Source organism: Aethina tumida, chromosome 2 (genome assembly GCF_024364675.1).
Source record: "Aethina tumida isolate Nest 87 chromosome 2, icAetTumi1.1, whole genome shotgun sequence".
NCBI classification, from domain to species: Eukaryota; Metazoa; Arthropoda; class Insecta; order Coleoptera; family Nitidulidae; genus Aethina; species Aethina tumida.
The window spans coordinates 26,793,934-26,814,047 of NC_065436.1; the positions used below are offsets into that span (position 1 = coordinate 26,793,934).

The 20,114-nt window shown below is 29.8% G+C and overlaps 2 protein-coding genes across 2 annotated transcripts in view; one reads left to right on the forward strand and one right to left on the reverse strand.

The window, feature by feature from the left end:
• LOC109599138 (uncharacterized) overlaps positions 1 to 20,114 on the reverse strand; it is a 128,881-nt gene that overhangs the window by 34,613 nt on the left and 74,154 nt on the right. The window contains exon 7 of the mRNA XM_049963570.1: positions 7,722 to 7,822. Coding sequence (XP_049819527.1) covers positions 7,722 to 7,822 — 101 coding nt within the window. The remainder of the gene's footprint in view (positions 1 to 7,721; positions 7,823 to 20,114) is intronic.
• Positions 2,051 to 3,640, forward strand: LOC109599162 (actin, muscle). The gene has a single exon (XM_049963595.1). It carries the CDS (start codon positions 2,115 to 2,117, stop codon positions 3,243 to 3,245), a length of 1,131 nt encoding a protein of 376 aa, XP_049819552.1. The 5' UTR covers positions 2,051 to 2,114; the 3' UTR covers positions 3,246 to 3,640.

Consider the following 20,114-nt stretch of genomic DNA (forward strand, 5'->3'; position numbering starts at 1 on the left):
GATTAAAATAGAATAGAGTAAAGACATGTGTAAACAAAAAAATGTGGCACGATTTTCATAGAGCATAGAAATCTGAGATTCTAATTTTAAACATTGGCATTCTAATTTTAAACTCTAAAACTATTCGCTTTCCAATAAAAAACTCGCATTTTGTTATTATAGAATTATGTAATAGTAATTTTTTTTTTAATTTGTTATTTTACAGGTGAGTAATATTAACAATGATGAAGATAGTTTTATAGGAATCGGTGGTAAAAATGTCAAACAATAAATAGCCAAATTAAGATGTAGTTAGAAATAAAATGAAGGAAGAAAGAAGATGTAAATCGACCAAGAACAAACTCCTAGCAATAGAAATTCGAATGTCCAAACAACAAAAAATGGTCCCCAATCTCGAACGAAACTCTACTTACTTCACAACAAAAATGCACAGAAACTAAATCATATGGAGACAGACAACCACCGCTCGTTCAGGCCAAACAAAATCGAATCAAATCGGCCTCAGCTTTGGGAGAGCCGTCGGTCGCAAAAAAAAAACGCTCGGAAAGGGAGCGTCGCGACGCTGCGGCCGGCGGTGGCGTGCATTTTCGATATCGGCGGTACTATTTTGGACGGCGTCGTGCGCCTTGCCGGGTTTGTGAAATCCGTCGGGGCGAAGTCGCCTCCCACCGACAGGTCGCGACCGTCCGGTTGTCTTATTTGGGCGACGCTGTGCGTCTGCGTCGGAACGCCGATTCGGCCGAGCCATACATGGACGCTGCGCCGCTATTTTCGGGGGCCCCGCAACTGCCTTAAGTCATGGGCGTTGCGCCGGGGGTCCAAGCACTTAAGGCACTTACTGCCTTTTATGGTTGTTTAAGGACAATTTTCAATGATTTTTTTTTTCTAAAATTAATTGAGGCAGTGGTTGTTGAATAAAAATTTAACTTTTGTTTTTTTATAAAATTATAAACTAAAAGTAATGTGCAAATGGTAGAATAGAAGTAATTTTTTATACAAATTTATGTTTTTAGTTCAGTTATATAATTTTAATAAACTTTTAGAATAAAGAATAAAGAAAATAAGAAAATACTTACGTGAAATTATTAAATAACGAAATAACAGAAAATAATGTTTAAATCTGTACTTATAAATAGATAAATAAATAAATAATTTATTCATAAATAAATATAAGATAATAAAATATAAAAAATAAAATAGATAAAATAAATAAATTATTTAACATGAAAGAAAATAATCAAAAATCTATTAAAATATGTACATATATAATGTAAATATTTTGAAATAAATAGACAATAATATTATCAAACAGAAAGTGAACATGTGCTTTGTTTTTAAACTTCAAACATGTTACATAGAAAAAAAGAAAAAAGCTCATTATAATTAAAAAATAATCTTTTTCATAAATGTATTTGAAAGTTCATAAAGTCATTTATTATTAAAATCAAAGTTTATAATTTAGAATAATGTTTAAAGAGAATAAATTAGAAATTAAATAAAGATATTTGTGTAGTTTATGAGATTAGAAACATGAGAAATTAAAAAAAAAAATGTAAAAAAACTTTACTTCCAGATTATCAAAAATGGGGGATACAAAAAAGAGCTATAAACTGCCCTTTTTTATTTCTTAGAAATATTCGAATACTTAAATAATATTAAAAATATTAAGAATATATTTTGAAGAATTTGTGTCTTTTGATATTGTCCTGAAGATGAATAATGGTAGGTTGAATGGAACATTAAAATTCAAAGTCAACTTTAGAAATAAGTTTTTGAATTTTCAAGTGCTTAAAAAATGGAGAATTTTCTAAAAAATAGTTTTTTTGCAAGAAAAATTGTTGAATATAGTGGTAACCAGTATGTGGTATGAAGTAGAGAAGTGAGTGTTAAAAATTTTCAAAGTTCGAAAAAAAGTATATTTAGCATGTTATAGGTGAAGATAATAGTGTCGCGATATGGTAGTATGCGTCGTTGTGAAAAATAGTCGGGCGTCGGCGCCACTGATCGTGCACCCTATAAAAGCTGTCCGACTAGAATCCAGCATTCAGTCGCATCCTAGCTCTTTAGCTGTGTTTTTTCTGTCTAGTGAGCAGTGATCAACCACATCAGACAACATGTGTGACGATGATGTTGCGGCTCTTGTCGTTGACAATGGTTCCGGTATGTGCAAAGCCGGTTTCGCCGGTGATGACGCACCCCGTGCCGTCTTCCCATCCATCGTAGGTCGCCCAAGGCATCAGGGTGTCATGGTCGGTATGGGACAAAAGGACTCATACGTAGGAGATGAAGCCCAAAGCAAGAGAGGTATCCTCACCTTGAAATACCCAATTGAACACGGTATCATCACCAACTGGGATGATATGGAAAAGATCTGGCACCACACCTTCTACAATGAACTCCGTGTTGCCCCAGAAGAACACCCAGTCCTCCTCACTGAAGCTCCCTTGAACCCAAAGGCTAACCGTGAAAAGATGACCCAAATCATGTTTGAAACCTTCAACACCCCAGCCATGTATGTAGCCATCCAAGCCGTACTCTCCTTGTACGCTTCCGGTCGTACCACCGGTATTGTCTTGGACTCTGGAGATGGTGTCACCCACACCGTACCAATCTACGAAGGTTATGCCCTTCCCCACGCCATCCTCCGTTTGGACTTGGCTGGTCGTGACTTGACCGACTACCTCATGAAGATCCTTACTGAACGTGGTTACTCATTCACCACCACCGCTGAAAGGGAAATTGTTCGTGACATCAAGGAAAAACTTTGCTATGTCGCCCTCGACTTCGAACAGGAAATGGCCACCGCCGCCGCCTCCACCTCCCTCGAAAAGAGCTACGAATTGCCTGATGGTCAGGTCATCACCATCGGTAACGAAAGATTCCGTTGCCCAGAAGCCCTCTTCCAACCTTCCTTCTTGGGTATGGAATCTTGCGGTATCCACGAAACCGTCTACAACTCCATCATGAAGTGCGATGTAGACATCCGTAAGGACTTGTACGCCAACACCGTCCTCTCCGGTGGTACCACCATGTACCCTGGTATTGCTGACCGCATGCAAAAGGAAATCACCGCCCTTGCCCCATCCACCATCAAGATCAAGATCATCGCTCCCCCAGAAAGGAAATACTCCGTATGGATCGGTGGATCCATCTTGGCTTCCCTCTCCACCTTCCAACAGATGTGGATCTCCAAGCAAGAATACGACGAATCCGGCCCTGGAATTGTCCACCGCAAGTGCTTCTAAGCTATTTGAATGCATTTTTACTTATATCATATATTACCATGTTGTTTCACTGTATTTTTACATCCATTACAGTTCTAAATATTGAATATGCGACCGTGGTTGTACTGCCAGACAGACTTTTTAACATCTAATATATCAATTAACATCTTTTGATTACTATATTTATTTATTTGTTATTATTATTTAATTAATGTAATTATATTTTATCACTGGGCAGGACAATAAATCCTATCTAGTAATACACCTGCCTATTATTTCTCGCACAACACCAGCAGAGGGAATTGATGTTATTATTATGTTATAATAAAAAACTATTGTATTTTTTTAAGCAAATATATTTGGCCTTATTTATACACATTAGGTTTAAATCTGAATAAAATTTATTAAACCATCAATCAATCTCTCAATCAACATCAAAATTATCAAAACCCACCAGCCTCCCTCAAAATTACCACCAACCAACAGTTTTAAAACTCATAAATCAAAAAATAAAATCTATTTACAACTATATCTATAAATAAACCGCTCTCCTAACGGGCATTAGTAAGTAAACAACACAGAAATGACTTAATATGTACACGATCCAGTGCGGGAGGTAACCAAAGAATCCCCGTGCACGTCACAGCCCCCAGATATTTATACATAAGCTCGAAATAACTCTGAAAATCTTTTTTATGAATCGCTGCCAGCGAGATTCGGTAATATTTACACTATCCACTAGGCGCGAGCGTCCCCGGCTTTAAAATTAGACCAGACAACTTATATGGTAAGACTTCCAGAGTAGTCGATAAAGGCTCTTGCTCTTATTGATAAATAGAAACCGAAAATATTCTGCAGCGTCGGGGGGGCCTGTCTTATTATAAACTCGCGTGCACTTTGCCTGTTTAAGGTCGGGCTCCTGCCACGTTTATTAATAGGCATTTCCAAGAGGAACAAACAGCTTGATGTATGAGTATGGAGTATGGATTGCGCGTACTACCGATCTTATATAATTTCATCGGTATGAATGGGATTTTGATGCTTGCATGTTTGACTGATTGACAACGGTTCTTTGTCATGTTTAGTTTGGAACATGAACATATTTGGATTTAGAAGAGTCTAAATTCAAACAACTATGATTTCCATAAAAGGTATATTAGAAAAAAAACAAACAAAATTTGTGTATAAACCAATTGTTCATATTTATGCGAATTTTTCTTTTATTTTAAAATCATTAAATTATATATCAGTAAATATTCTCAATTATTAGGAAGTACCTAGAAAATTATTGTTAATGAGCTTAAAGTAGATTTTTATATTAAAATCAGGATTTAATAGTTTTCTTTATTTGAAAAAAAATTCTATTATTTTAGGTAGTATTGATTCCAATAATTGAGACATTATAATTTTAAATAACAATATACTATATTTTATTTTTCTATAACTCTTATGTTCAAAAAGCTTGTTAAAGTTTAAAATTTAATTTCACTTTAGTTTCTTTAGAATCAACTTAATCAAATTTAGAAATGACAATATACAATAATAAAAAAACTTGTTGATGAACAATTCATGTAGGGTTTTTATAAAAAGTATAAAAATTAATAAAAAATTAGTAATTTAATTTGATTAATAATTTTTATTTATTTGATGTTATTCAAAATTAGTACTGATTTTATATAGCTTATACAAAACTTCTTAAATAACAAGATTTTTGTATATAAACATTTTTGTATAAAAAATTAACAACTTTTATTTGTTAATAAACTTATTCAAAATTAGAGTTGATTTTGAAAAATAATAATTAGTTTATTCCTAGCAATTGGGGATAATAACTATGCTTAAATATGTAAATGGAATCTTTCAACATTTACTTGTTGATGAAAATATTAGTCATTTTAATTAATATATTTTAAATTATAATAGATATTATGCAGTTCTAAGAGGTTACTAAAATTTAACTTTTCATTTTTAATTTTACTTATGCTTCCACAGACATTATTAAGAAACATATTAATAAAATTCAGTAATTACAATATAAATAATCAACATATCATTAAAAGTTTTATTAATTTAATTTAATTTAATTTAAGTTCGAAACCTTTTCACCATGTATACATTTTGACTTATGGAATACATCAGTTATTTTAAAAAATAAAATTCAAATAGATTTAAAATACCTTTGTATTAAATAGTTTGTAGGCAACTTATTTGCAAGTGCAGACTTTGTAATCTTCATCACTTTGTCTCATAAGAAACCAACAGTATTCCCAATTATTGCGATGCCATCTGACTTGGTATCGTTGCTCCATTGTTGAGATGTTCTAGTGGAATCTTTCTTCTTGTTCGTCGCTAAGCACACCCAAATTTTGGGGAAAACATTTAATTGGGAGTACGAAAAGTGAATTTTGAGAGATAGTTCACAAGAAAGTTTTTTATAGTTTTCTACCTGTTTTTTTGCTAAAAATTGAGGAACAATTCTTTTAAAATACATCCACGCAGCCACTTCAATATCGCTTAATTTTTTTCAAATTTGTGATCCAATAAATATTTCTTCTTCAAGTTTAGCTTCTCAGGAAAAATATTTAAGGTATTTAAATGCATCCCGTTCTTTGTCTAATACTTTAACAGTTCAGGCTTTGTACGTACTGGAGGTACCAAACTTTTTTGGTATAAACTAGAAGTATATTCCTCACGTTAGTTTGGATTGGAATAAATTGATCTCTCTGAGGCAACAATTTTACCTTATAATGACATCGTGTTTCTCTCCTGTCTCAAAGACACATAACAGCAGCAATAATTTGACTTAATTTGAATTTAATTATTTTTGTTCAAAAGTGATAGGCAATTTTTACCATCATTTTCGGTTTTAGAGACCCAAAAGAGCCTTTTACACCACAGTGGCAAAATGAAGTAATCAAACACAATAATTAAATAAAAATATAAATGGGAACCAAAAACATATATAATATAAATAAATTGTTAAAATTTAATTTATAAATTCAATATGTATAGAATTTTTTAAAGAACATAATTTTTGTATAAGAACTACAAAATTAATAAAAAATTCAACAACTACTATTAAGAATTGAATATATTTCTTAACTTGAGAATGAACTTGTGGCATTGATATAACTATGAAAATTAAAAAAATTAGCGAAATATTTTATTTAACATCCACTATAAGAAAATATTATTAATATTAATCAATATGTTTTAATTTACAATAACTTTTGTGGAGTTCGAAAAGGTTGTTGAATTTAAAATTTAATTATTACTTTCGCTTCTTAAAGAACAAATTAATAAAATTCACATCATACGTAACAGTATAAACAAAAATTGAAAACATAAGCGAAATATTTATATTATATATTAGTATTGCTTTTCTAGAATAATAATTAGATGACTTCTTTCAATAGTTAATGCCATTATAACAAAATGATAACAATATAAATGGAAAATAAAAACAAGAGAGATATTTTAAAATTCGCCCAACCTTTCAAAAAACATTCAGTTGATACAAAAATGTGTGTTGTGATCTTAAAATAGAACATTGTAAAGAGCAATGTGTTATTAATGTATAGTTGACGTTGTGTAATTCAATGAATGAATAAAATTCAACTCGCGCTTTCACTGTTTTAATTCAACTCAAATCGGATTAGACGGCTGACTGGTCTTGTCAGGTATTTAATAAGCGATTCCGTAGGGGTTGAAATGAGTGAAAGAATCCTGTTTTTACCAATTCGGAATGAAGTTTTTTATTTCTGTTACAAAAAATTCTCGACCCACTTGATTAGCGATTTTTTTTTAACAGAACTTTGTACTTTATTAATATTAATTGGGGTAAAAACTGTGAGAGTTTGATAAACGAGTGTTTATTTTACACAACTTTAACACGAGATAACAAAAATATGGATCTATTTACAAGCACTGCTGTTGTTTCCTTAAATAACACGAATATAAATGGTAAAGGCTAAGATTTGCATGTAAATTTATCGGTATTTATACCGATAAACTGACGTTAAATTGATATCGATTTACTTTGGGTCCCATGACGGTAAATCATCAGGAATTATTGCCTGTCTCTTCCGATTCCGTCGGATATGAAATCTAACCACTCCTCTCCACTTGGCATTAATAAAATTATCACTTATATAAAAACGCTTCATTTTTTCTCCAATAACTTTTTTTTATCGGATTTTCTTTATGTCGTATTTTATGCGGCTTTATGCCACGACTGACTTATTGTTGTGTTCGCTAATCGATACGCTAATATTCAATAGCACAATTGTATTGAAATTCATAATCGGAAAATGGCATACAGAACGGGCTTCGGACCGTTTTCAAAGCTATAATTGGGGTCTAATCGAAAATGCGGATAATGTTAATAAAAGGAAACTCACAAGAAGCACAAATTGATTTAGATATTGTTCCGGAATTATGAAGATACATACAGTGCCGTCGTTCGGAGTCGTCCCTGAAATTACACTGAAAACTTACTCGTGTAAGAGAATGGAAGTCCGTCCGACCATCGGAAGTCGCCTTCGTGCGTCTTATCCGAGGCTCCGATCCAATAAGCGTTGTTATCCCGATATCCAGGACTGTAAAAAAAAAACAATGTTAGAGGAGACAATGGGACAGGAGTTAGTGGTTAAATGGCCAAAAGTAAATGACAACTGATTGCTTGCATTTATGTCGGCCGTTTTATTATCTTGTCTTGTAATTTCTTGGTTCATGAAATAAACAAGAGAAAATATTTAATTGAAATATTAAGTTATTATTTTGGGAAAACAACAAATTTATTCGTGGTGCAGAAGATCAGAGAAATAATACATGTCTGTTCCAAACATTGAAAAACTAAGGTATTGAATTTTTGATGGAATCATTTTAATTACTTTGGCTATCCAACTGTGAATAAAATTCATGTGTAAATAACTAGAAAACACACGATAAGATAACATGGAAATTAGTGTCTACACAATATGAATAGAAAAGCAACTTTGTAATATAATAGTTACTAATGATTTATGCATAATAATAAAATCATAATTTTACTCAAAAACCTTAATAGATTCTGAAACATCAGAGAACAATAAATAGTATGAAGTCCTCATAAATCTTCCCAAAATATCCTTCATAATGCAGTTAACAACATATTATATAAATAGAAAAATGCCATGTTTAGTATTAATTGGAAGGTATTTAAAGAACAATTTTAGGTAATAATGATTTAATGGCCGAAACAATAAAAAGTTACAAGAGATGAGCATGTGTTCGATTAAATGTATAAACGCAACTTATTAATAGAACAATCATAAAACAGTTCCAAGATCTGACGGCGTGGCAGCATTGTCCGGCGTAGTTTTGGGTTGTTTACAGAATTCTTTCATGTGAACTAATTTAAATTAAGTAGTTACAATATAAATAAAAATATATATTGTATTACTGTTATATTAAAAATTGTTGATGAACAAAATTTTTGTGTAAAAACTACGAAATTATACAATTTTTAATATTTTATTCAAGATTAGAAGTGATTTTTAAAAAGAATAATTAGTTTTTTCATAAAAATTAGGGATTATAATTATGTGTAGAAGTATGAATGGGAACTGAAAACATTAGAAATATATATTTGTCATCAGTGCAATTAATAAATTTTAATTTAAAAATCTAAAAGGTTTTTAAAGTTTAATTTTTAATTTTAAATTTTACCTCAGGTTCCACAGATCTTCTTAAAGAACATATTAATAAAATTCAGTAATTACAATGTAAATAATAAATGTATCACTAAAAACTTAATATAACAAAATTTTTGTATAAAAACTAAAAAATTCTAGAATTTTTAATATTTTACTTTATTTAATATTTTATATAAAGTGAGTAGCGATTTTTAAAAACAATTATTAGTTTTTCCCCAAAAATTTCATTATAACTATGCATAGAAATATGAATTGGAACTAACATCATTAGAAATATATTGACATTCATTTTATGAAAACATTAGTCATTGCAGTTAATATATTTTAATTTAAAATTCAAATAGGCTTCAATATATCACTAAAAATTGTTTATGAACTCTTATAATATTTTTCTTTATCTGATAATATGCTTACCCAAAACTAGTATTTTCAAGAATAATTACGTGCTTTATTTTCATCAATTGGGGGAACATATGTCAACTATACACAAAAATATAAATGAGAACTAAAAAACATAAGGAAGAATTTGAGTAATTTACTTTAAATGCACATATTAGTTGGACTTAGTTGAGCAGATAATTGGGATAATCAGTTATATTTGGTGACACTATTAAAAATACTCTTAAGAGTAAACATTTATTCTTAGTAGAAATTATATTATTTTATTGAATAACTGACATACTTTCAGTGGGCAAAATAATTTTATTCCAGGGAAAAGGAAAATAATAATTAAAATGAAAAATCAGTTATATTTATATAATTGTGACGTCTCAAACAGCTTAAAATATCTCCAAAAAATAATTTACAATATAGAAAATACAATAAGAAAGTAAAAAAAAACAACTTATTACAAACAAATTGGAAGAATTAATAAACGAAACGCTTTCTTGTCTACTAGGTACGTAAAAATGAATTAATTGAATCATACAATATCAGTGTATCTAGTAGAACGTCGACTGAATGAACGAGTTCAATAGAATAGGATCAAATGGTAAACAATAAGTTCATCGTCCTTTAAATGAATGTTTATCCTAAATATACCAGTAGAGGAAACGTTATAATTTGGAGTACCTTTCTTGGCATGGTACATTTATAGTAGTTAATCGTTTTAAAATTATCGATTAGTCAGTGTATCGATCGATCAGTCTGGATTTAAATTCAATTGAAAATATATAGAATGAAATGAGTCCTGATTAAAACTTCAGTAACCATGAAATTTAGATAAAATGTGGTTAGGTAATTGAAGAGTCCTTTTTGCCCTCGTTGTTTATAGGCGGTTATAAAGGATGCCCAACAAAATATTAACAATTTTTAGTTACTTATGAATTATTTAATAAACATGTATTTTTTTAAATGGCTGTTTTTTTGTGATTAGATTTGATTTAGGTACAAAATATGATGTAATTATTTTAAATTAAATATAAAAAATATTCCCAATTAACATTAAATAGTGATATGTTCCTCTGAACAACAGTGTATATTATTATTAAGATTTTATTTACAAATAATCATGATTACCATCAACCAATTCTTCCTTCAAAAAGAATTTCTTTCATTCTTGAAATTTTGTTGTTATGATAGTATGATATGATAAATATTCATATTTGAATAAAACTCGAATGTGTAATTTACAAACATTCTGCTTTTATATGATAATAAATATGTTTATTTAATATTAATATATAATATATTATTACTAATTTTAATAAATATGATTCATATTTCATGTAAAATATCGTAAATGTCCACCTAATCCAATTTATTAACTATTCGTTTACCAGACGGAACATAATTTTCGACTTTAACTAATAAACCGACTTAGATACAATAAAACTGGCTGAGCAACATAAAAGTTTTTCCCCAGTCTGGACTGCATAATTCGTTCGCAACCTTAAATAAACTAGACGCGGCCCGGAGTGATCCGGTAATTCTCCCCGGAACCGAGGCAAGCTGAGTTTTGCATATTTCGACGGCGCGTCTGCCTGCCATTCATATTTCACCCACTACTTTATACATCTTATTACGAAATTACGACGCCGTACCCGCTCTCTCTGTGACGCTACATTGTCATTTACCTTATCGTTTATTTCATGCGGGTGTCAACTCAAACCAGGAATATATACACGGAAATAGAGAAGCAGGCAGTAAATGTTGTTGGATTTAAAAAGATATCTGCATGAGTTTTTACTGAGGAAAATGAGAAATTTTATTACGGAACGCTGATATTATGAAATACGAAAGAATTATCGTTTCTTGAATAAATTCAAATTCAATTTGGAAATTAAGTGAAGTACTTAACTAGATGAGACATGAAACCAAAGGTGTTAAACTTCATCACAAGTAAATTAGTATCCAAACCAATTAAGGTACGAAAGAGGTGGGTAGTTTGTAGCTATAAATGTTCGTTTATGTATTTTGTAATTACACCATTAGTTGCTTTCCGGTCAGCCCACGTAAATAGCATTTAATTAGTTAGTGTTAGCTAGAAATGAGAAAAATTTTGATTGACGTTCGTGCAATTGATCAATTTCACTACCTAAATTACAAGATAACAGCGTTTAAAATTATAATTGGATAAATTGTCCATAAATAACAATAACAAAATCCTTATTTTGTTCACACCATAAATATATTTTAGAAATTGTTATTCGTTCTTGTGATGATTTTTTATGAATGTGGAAATGAAGGTAGGCCAAAAATCATTATAAGAGTATTTAAATTAGGTTGAAACTCCTTAAACATTTATGTAAATGAGTCTATAAATTCCTTGAACCTTGAACTGTTTATAAAATTAACGAGCATGCCAATGTTAAAATCAACATTGGCATAAAGAGAATTAAACTTTATAATTTATTACCGAAGTTATTAGGTAAGTGCATTCAGAATTATCCTCGTGACAATAAAAGATAAATTAGATTCAACCATTCCAATGGTATTAAGGAAACTTTGTATAGGTTTCCTCCGTATTGTAGAAGGAGAATCTATGTAGACTGAAAACCCGTTTAAATGTCACTATTCTAAAATGTTTCAAGGCAAATTTCGACATTAAAGGCTTTCTATGTAAAAATCTTTGTACTTTAGTTAAGATTCAATTATTGTAAATATCCAAAAAAAAGCGTATGATAAGGAATGAATCAATCGTACCAAAAAAATCCATAGAATCAAAAAAGATATTTTATTTTTAATGATAGTAGCCATGAAGGACAATTAATGTAACTATGAAACTTTTAAAACAGTTTGAGGGTTGTTGTTTTTAGCCAATTAGTTGGGAAAAACAAAACATCAGAATAGACTATTAAAATCAGTGCCAGAAGCAATTAGTAAAATCTAACTCCCACAGTTTGAAGTTTGAAGTAATAATATTACTGTAAATGTTGCAGACTATCGAAAGCGACAAGAAAACTTTTACAACTTTTTGTACGTCGAAATCATGTCCAACCTAAACTCATATCAATTCTCCAACACGACGATATAAATTCTTTTACTCTTTTGTAACAAAACATTGTACGAAGATTTCAAATTCAATGAAATAGTTTGCGGGAAACAAATATCGACAGACTTGTTTTTGTCAGAAACGACTGGAAAAAAATCTCAGTGGGGACAAACACAACGTCCTTAATCTGCCAATAAAAACTTCATAAGTGGGTTAAAATTACTACGACAGTTTCTCCCAGCAAAACTTACAACATAGGATTTACTGTTCGTTTTTAACGCACGGATCAGAAAACGATCCATTTCGAATGCGCCCAAGGAAACAACCAAACTTTCGGAAATTATAATCCTCTGTTAGTTACTTACGTCGTTTACGAGGTGTTGAATCAGATGAAGCAACTCTAATTCGGTGCTTTCATGTCCAAGCGTGAATTCAACAAAGTCGGAAAGCTCTTTAATATCGTTTAAAAATGTCCGTGGGTGTATCCTAAATATCAATTCGAAAATGCATTCATTCACCTTGTAACTTTGGCAGTAAATTAGTGAAGTTTAATTCCCGTTACGACTGTGATAAAGTTAATAATGGCTTTGCCGTTAATTTTAGATAAATTCAAGGCACATGTGATATATTGCTTTTTTACGTTCGTTACGTTACGATTCATTCCAGGGGAGGTGTTTTAAATTTTTTATTTTTTTATTATTAAGTGAATGTTGTGAAATACACTGTGTCTGCTGTTATAGTGTATTTCGATGTTGAGTTTTGATGAGTTATTATGTAAATACAATTTTAGAGAATTAATCAACTGAAGATATGTCATATTTTTCATAACTTGTATAGTAATAGCTATATAAATATTTAGTATATTAAATTTAGCTACGAAACTAAGATCTATTGTCTCATGTGAACAGATTTTACATACTTCGTTTTCTTTCGTTTGCACCCTGAATCCTACAAAAAAGTATTTTTACTTTTATTTGAATTCGACATAATTATGTTTTTTGTTCGATACAATGAAAGATTCAGTAAAATTATTGAAAGTTTGGAACTTTTTAATATTTTATATATTTCCCCAAAAGTTTTAACTTTAAATATACAATAATTATTTTAAGTCAACCAAAAAATTCTGAAGTGATTAGAATTGTTGACAATCATAGGATTCTAATGAATATCTGTTTTTATTTTATTTATTTAATTTACAAAAATATAAACCAATATCGTGAATTGTATTATGTTAGTCAGACAGGAAAACGTATGAAACTTAGATCTTTGTGTAAGACAAATATAGAAAGATTCAGTAAAATTATATTATTAAAAGCTTTAAGTTTTTTAAAATTATTTAGTTTATTCAAAAGTTTTAGTACTGCAGCTTTTAACTTTATAATATATTTTTTTATGACAACCATAAAATTCTAATGATTTTAAATCATTTAATTTTAACAATCATATGTTTTATTTCTAGAAAAAATGTCGTGAACTGAATTGTCGGGGAGCGAAATTTACGACACTTAGACTTTTGTGTAAGACAGGTACAAAAAAATCAATAATACTTATTATATTATTAAACACATTTTCGGGAAAGTAATGAAAATTATAAAAAGCTTCAAGCTTTTATTAAATAGTAAATTTAACTGCTACATTGTTTCTGCCTAAAAGAAATAATCATTATCTTTATTTTGAATATAAAAGACTTTTCCACCTTCAAGAGGGTGGAAACAAGTGGATATAAAATGTATAAAATCCTATTATATGCGACAATAGATCTTAGTTTTTCCATTAAATTTCATGTACAAATTTTTTATATTATTATATATTATATATTTTACCGTAAATCATACAGAAGTTATGAAAAATTTAACACATATTCAGTTTTTTCATTATAACAGGTTAATATCGTACATCATTATTTTTTAAATTCCTTGGCTAAATTGGTAAAAAATATGGAATTTTATTATAGTACATCTTACATATATTTGTTATTGAGTTGTTTTTCATATAAAAATTACAGAGGTATAAAATTGGTAGATAAAGTGTCGAATGAAAACTTTAATATATTAAACAAAATTTTATTTTCTTAATTCAATCTAAGAGTTTTTTTTAATATAATTTAACACATCACTCTTTAAATAAGTGGTAACGTAAAGGACGTTAAAAAGCAATACATCACATGGGCCTGAAATTTATCTAAAATTAACGGCCACGCCATTATTAACATCATCACGAGCGTAACGAGAATTAAACTTCGCTAATTTACTGCCAAAGTTACAAGGCGAATGCATGTTCGAATTGATATTTAGTATAGATTCACAGTCTTCCAGATGATGAATAAATAAAAGGGGGGATTTTTTTTTAAACGACATTAAAAGTTAAAGGGGCTTTCTAAGTTTGTCGAATTTACGCTCGGACATCAAAGCAACAGAAACCGAATTAGAGCTGCTCCGGATGAAAGGGAAGTGGGGTACTTACAAATTTCATTTTCAGGTGAATTATTTCCTTATTCTACGTAATTCTTTGTTCTTTTTTATTTCGTTTTATCTGCATAGTGGAATTATTCTTCAAAAATTATGATTTTAAATTGAAAAGAGTATACAGCACGTATTTACTACTGATATAATACTACATCTAAACCGTACCGTAAATGTGAGGTAAGATTTGTTACTGCAGTGTCAATTTCACTGTTCCCATGAATAGTAGTAATGAAATGAACTTATTTGTTTTCTCAAATTTTATTTATTTATTGTTCTGTCAGGACATGGTATGTCGCAGAGGAAAATTGTAAAAACGGTAGAAGTCACACAGAGCCTAGTTTCGAAAACCTGGTCGTGGAGGAGCCACCATAAAAGACCAGAATATTTTTTAGTTCAAATAGCAAAAAGAAATCCCATAACATTGATTGGTGATTCCTATTAGAGAATCGCTAACTGGTCAAAGGAATGTGGATTTAGTTTTTACAACCTGTAATAAGCCTCTGGAGAGCTATTTTCGGGTATTTTTTCCTACCTGGTATGTGCAGGGTAATGCTCCTCCACATACGAGAAAAGTTGCCAAAAATTGTTTGGAAATGGAAGGTGTAAACGAATTACAGTGGCCTTCTTGTTCGCCGGATCTTAAACCCATTGAGCACAAGAAGAATTAGAGCTGGTCAAAATATCTCGGTGACACAGAACAACTTATACCAGCAGCTTTAGAAGAATGGGGAAAGACATTAATAATTTAAGAGAAAGCATGCCATGTCGAATTCGTGATTGCATTGTTGCTAGGGGTGGTAACACTAATTATTAAACTTGCAAAAATTATTAGATTAGGAAAAACCTTTTGTTAAAATTTATTTAACCGTAAAATTTATTCTCTGAGAAATTCACATTTTTGTTTTGTTGTAAAATTAGTTTGGATAAACAGATTTTATCGTAATTACTAGGTGATTCCATATAACTTTGGTTGTGCATTCTTCTATTATTTATAAGGAATCAGTCACCGCATTTTACAATGTGAAATGTCATCATTACTGCATAGGAAGGATCGTCATCACGTCATTAAAATCTTTCACAGTGTATTTTCCGTTTCTCTCATTAAACAAATGGGCCGACATGTTATTGTGTTTAATGCAATTGGTTATGGCAATAAAAGCAGTTACATACGATACATTATTATTTCGCCGGAACAATGTGGGGTTTGCATGAACGTTAATCAAATTTTCATTAGTTTATAACTAATTAAATCCTATTTGTACGGGCAGGCCAGAGATGTGTCATTTAGGCATGTAATTATGTAATTATAATTAATCGAACGTCGATGGGTGACGTAGAGTGTGACCTGTAGGTTCAAACAACTACTGCGTAATCCAATTGCCAAACTCCACATTCAAAGCATTGGTTTCGCATTGGAAATTTGTCTACATAACATTGTTTTAATATAAAATTAAAATACGGGATAATTCATACAATAGATGCATTATAATAATGATAATAATGTTAATAATAATATAGTAAAATATGTTTATTAATATTAAGTGTAATATTAAAAAGTTCATTCTTGTTATACATATTAACAACACTGGAGAAGCTTTTCAGAGTATTCCAAAATATTACACAGAGTGGTTGATATTTTTGTTTACTTTTTTCCTTCTTTAAATACCAACAATTTACCTATTTGAAATACAATTAACATAAATTTATTAGTCTATGCAATGCAGAATTTTATTCCCCATTGAAATGTGGTAGTATATTTTGAAAATAAAGTAATGATTTACCAAAAATAGTAAAAATAAATATAATTTTGGTAGAATGAATTTAAATTATTGTAATTATTAAAATTTAAGTATTTAATATTTTCATATTATTCTTGAATAATTTAAACTGTATATTGTAGATAATAAGGATGATGTAATGTATTGTATTATTTTCTTTATCATTTTACTACTTAATTCTTAATTCACTTAATATATTCTTCATGTACTTACAGGGTATTTATTGTAACTTAAAATGTAGCAAACTTTTACCCTTTTTGATAAAAAATTAAACTAACAAAAATTTGAATATTTTAGAATTGAGAAAATTCAATGATATTTAAAAGTTAAGAATATATTTTATCTACAACGAAAATTTAATTATAAGACTTCATTTAGTTGCCTATAAACATGAAACATCCTGTATATTGTTTATAATAAGAACGACTTCTAAAATGTGTGTATTGTACATGTTATATTATAACATTCATATTTAATGCTTAATATATTTTTCAAGAAAAGGATTGTAACTTAAAATGTGGCAAACTTTTATTCTTATTGGGTACCATTATTGTAGTACCAAGTATATTTGTAAATGGCAATGGTAAATTTAAATAAAAAAATTTAAATAAAAAGTTTAATTTGAAAGAAGATCTTTTGTCTACAATGAAAATTTCATATTGACACCCCTTTTAGTTCCCTATTAATCCGCATTAAATCAATTAGATGAATCACTTTGTATATTGCACATAATAAGAATGACCTCCAAATTGTATGTTTTGCTTTAATTATGTTTATAATATTACTATTTAATTTTTAATTTACATAGTACATTCTTCAAGAACAGTTTTTTTACTGTAACTAAATATAATATTTGGAAAGAGCACTTTCAAAACATTTTTGAAAAAAGGGAATGATCTAAAATTTTAATATTTTACATAGAACTGAGAAAATTCAGTAATATTTAAAGGGTAAAAACATATTTTATATATGAAGAATGACCTATAAAATGTATATATTGTATTATTTTAAAATGTGGTAAACGCAATAAGTTAATTAGAGGTATCAATTTGTATTCTGTATATAACAAGAATAACTTCTAAATTGTATGTACTGATTTTTTTATAGTATTACTACTTAGTTCTTAACTTAGTTTTATCAAATATATGATTTTTTATTATAACCCAGAAATGTACTAAATTTTTATCCTTATTGGGTACTGTTAGAAAGTATAATATTTGTGGACACTTCTTATATAGAAAAATTTGTATATCCAAGCCATTTAACTCGACTGAATAGCCGCCCCTCAAAATCTATTTATGCTTCAAAACCGGAATCAAACATAAACTCCCGATGGATTTAAATAATTCCCAGGCCGATATTCTCGAAGATCAACCTTTAACTTGCGTCCATTAGGGTACGGATCGATACACCACGTGTTAGGCATTGTGCAAGGTGCCTACTAACTGAAAACAATACGAAACTGGGTTAATTACATGGATCTGTTTATTCGAGTGCAAGATTATCCTAATTCGGCTTTTAAGCTTGCACATATTTAAACGGGACAATTACCTTTTAAGGGCGTAACATAATGCACAACCGTATTCGCATGCATATTCCACCTTCTCAAATGGAATATTATATGTGCTTCTGTATGTTGAATTGCTCCAGCTACGAAGCATTGTTCCAGCCCGCAACATCATACAACCGCCCTAGTATTGATGTAAAAAAATAGACAAAACCGAAAACCTACGAGGGATGTGTTGTAGTGAAGTACCTGGGACTGACCTGGGAAGAATAAAAATTGCTTTTGTCTCAGCAACTTCGTTTTACTTTTCAATCATTTATCATAATATCGTTAATATTTTCAATACCTTTGGTAACCTCAGTTGTACGAGCTAAAGAATTTTAATCAAAAATTTATGTACGGTCATGTTTCCAATAGTTTATGGTTGATGATGAACGTGCGGAGTGTTCATAATCCTTGCTGAATTCCGATTTAATATGATGTTTTCTTTTTCTAAGTATTTTATCACTGCTCAATATTCATGTTGTTTCATAAATAACTAACCACCAAGATATTTAACAGTTTGACATTACTGTTGAGAAGGGTTATATTTACAAAAAATGTCCTTTTTTTAATATAAGCACTGCCATATTACCTGCCCTAGTCCAGATTCTTATCATATTGCCCTCGTACGACATAGTTATTTTCCACCCTAAAATGAATGTTTTTCCTTCAGTCCAAAACATTCATTCTTTCGATTTTATGACTGCAAGTTGTCGACCCAAATTCACTTTTAGCCCGGGACAGGTGGAACGGCAAAACGTACACAGACATCCAGAATCCCCATTTGAGGGAGAAAATCGGAGCTAACACGCACATAAAATATTCATGACTGGTGCACAAATCCAAATCGTAAATCAGGCTTTATTAAGATGCGACACGGACCCAACGAAATGTTTAGGACGAACACGTTTCGGTTAACAATTAAATGGTCATACTTTATAAAACGCTTAATATTTTCCTTTATTGGCTGATGATAAAAATTTAGTTTTATGTTGCACCATAAATTTTTTGAATTTTACACATTTTCTATAATTTTTATTGGCTGATATATTTCCTACAATCAAAGTCCATTTTATACATCTTGTAGTTTTGCTTAAAAAACAAAAAATAAAGAAATACATTAATTATATTTTATTTTTTGTTAAAAAATTTAATTTGCCTTTAAAATACTACTACTATTTAATAATAGAAATTTAAACTTTTGGTGAATGCGGTTTTACAATCGGACGTTCAGGATATTGAGGTTTTCGGATTACAAATATTATTTAGGATTATTATCTTAGTTATATCTACTAGGTCAATTGCTTTCTTTCTTTTTTTCAGAAGCAATAAGATGTCCATAGAGAGATTATTCCCTGTAATACATTAGATAAAATTCCTTTATATCATCCTTCTTTATATTTTTAATAATATTCTTCAATGATTTTTTATTTCTTTCTGAGTTAAACTAATATGTACTTTTTTCCAAAGTCCATCTTGTCTTTGTCAATAAATCTCGATTTTTTTAAACTTATTTTAATTATAAATTAGATTAATTTTCTACTCTGAATTTCCTCAAAGTAGAATGCTTTCATTATCCTAGTCTTCTGATTTTGTAATTTCATGTCATAATAAATAAGTCTTTTGTTTTTGAAATTTTTTTTCTTGTTAAAATTTTTCTATTATTGTGTTATGTATTACAATATTTTTTTTAATTTAATATTTTCAAAAATATATTCATTAAGCTCAACCTCAACATTTTTGGTGGATGCGCCGGTGTTAATTGATAACGTCAGATTTATGAATCCTACTTAAGTTCTGCAATTAATATTGCACGAGTTTAATTACGTAAACGTAATGTTACAGGGAAAGTGAGATAATAAGAGCTTTACACTATCCCTGTTACGTCAAGCACATTCCAATTTAACGGCGTAAATTCAATTAAGTTCTATTGCAAAATGATCAGACTGGATGGCGTCACCACACAAAA

Coding starts and splice junctions, on each gene's coding strand:
- LOC109599162 (XM_049963595.1), top strand. CDS start 2,115: ATGTGTGACGATGATGTTGCGGCTCTTGTCGTTGACAATGGTTCCGGT.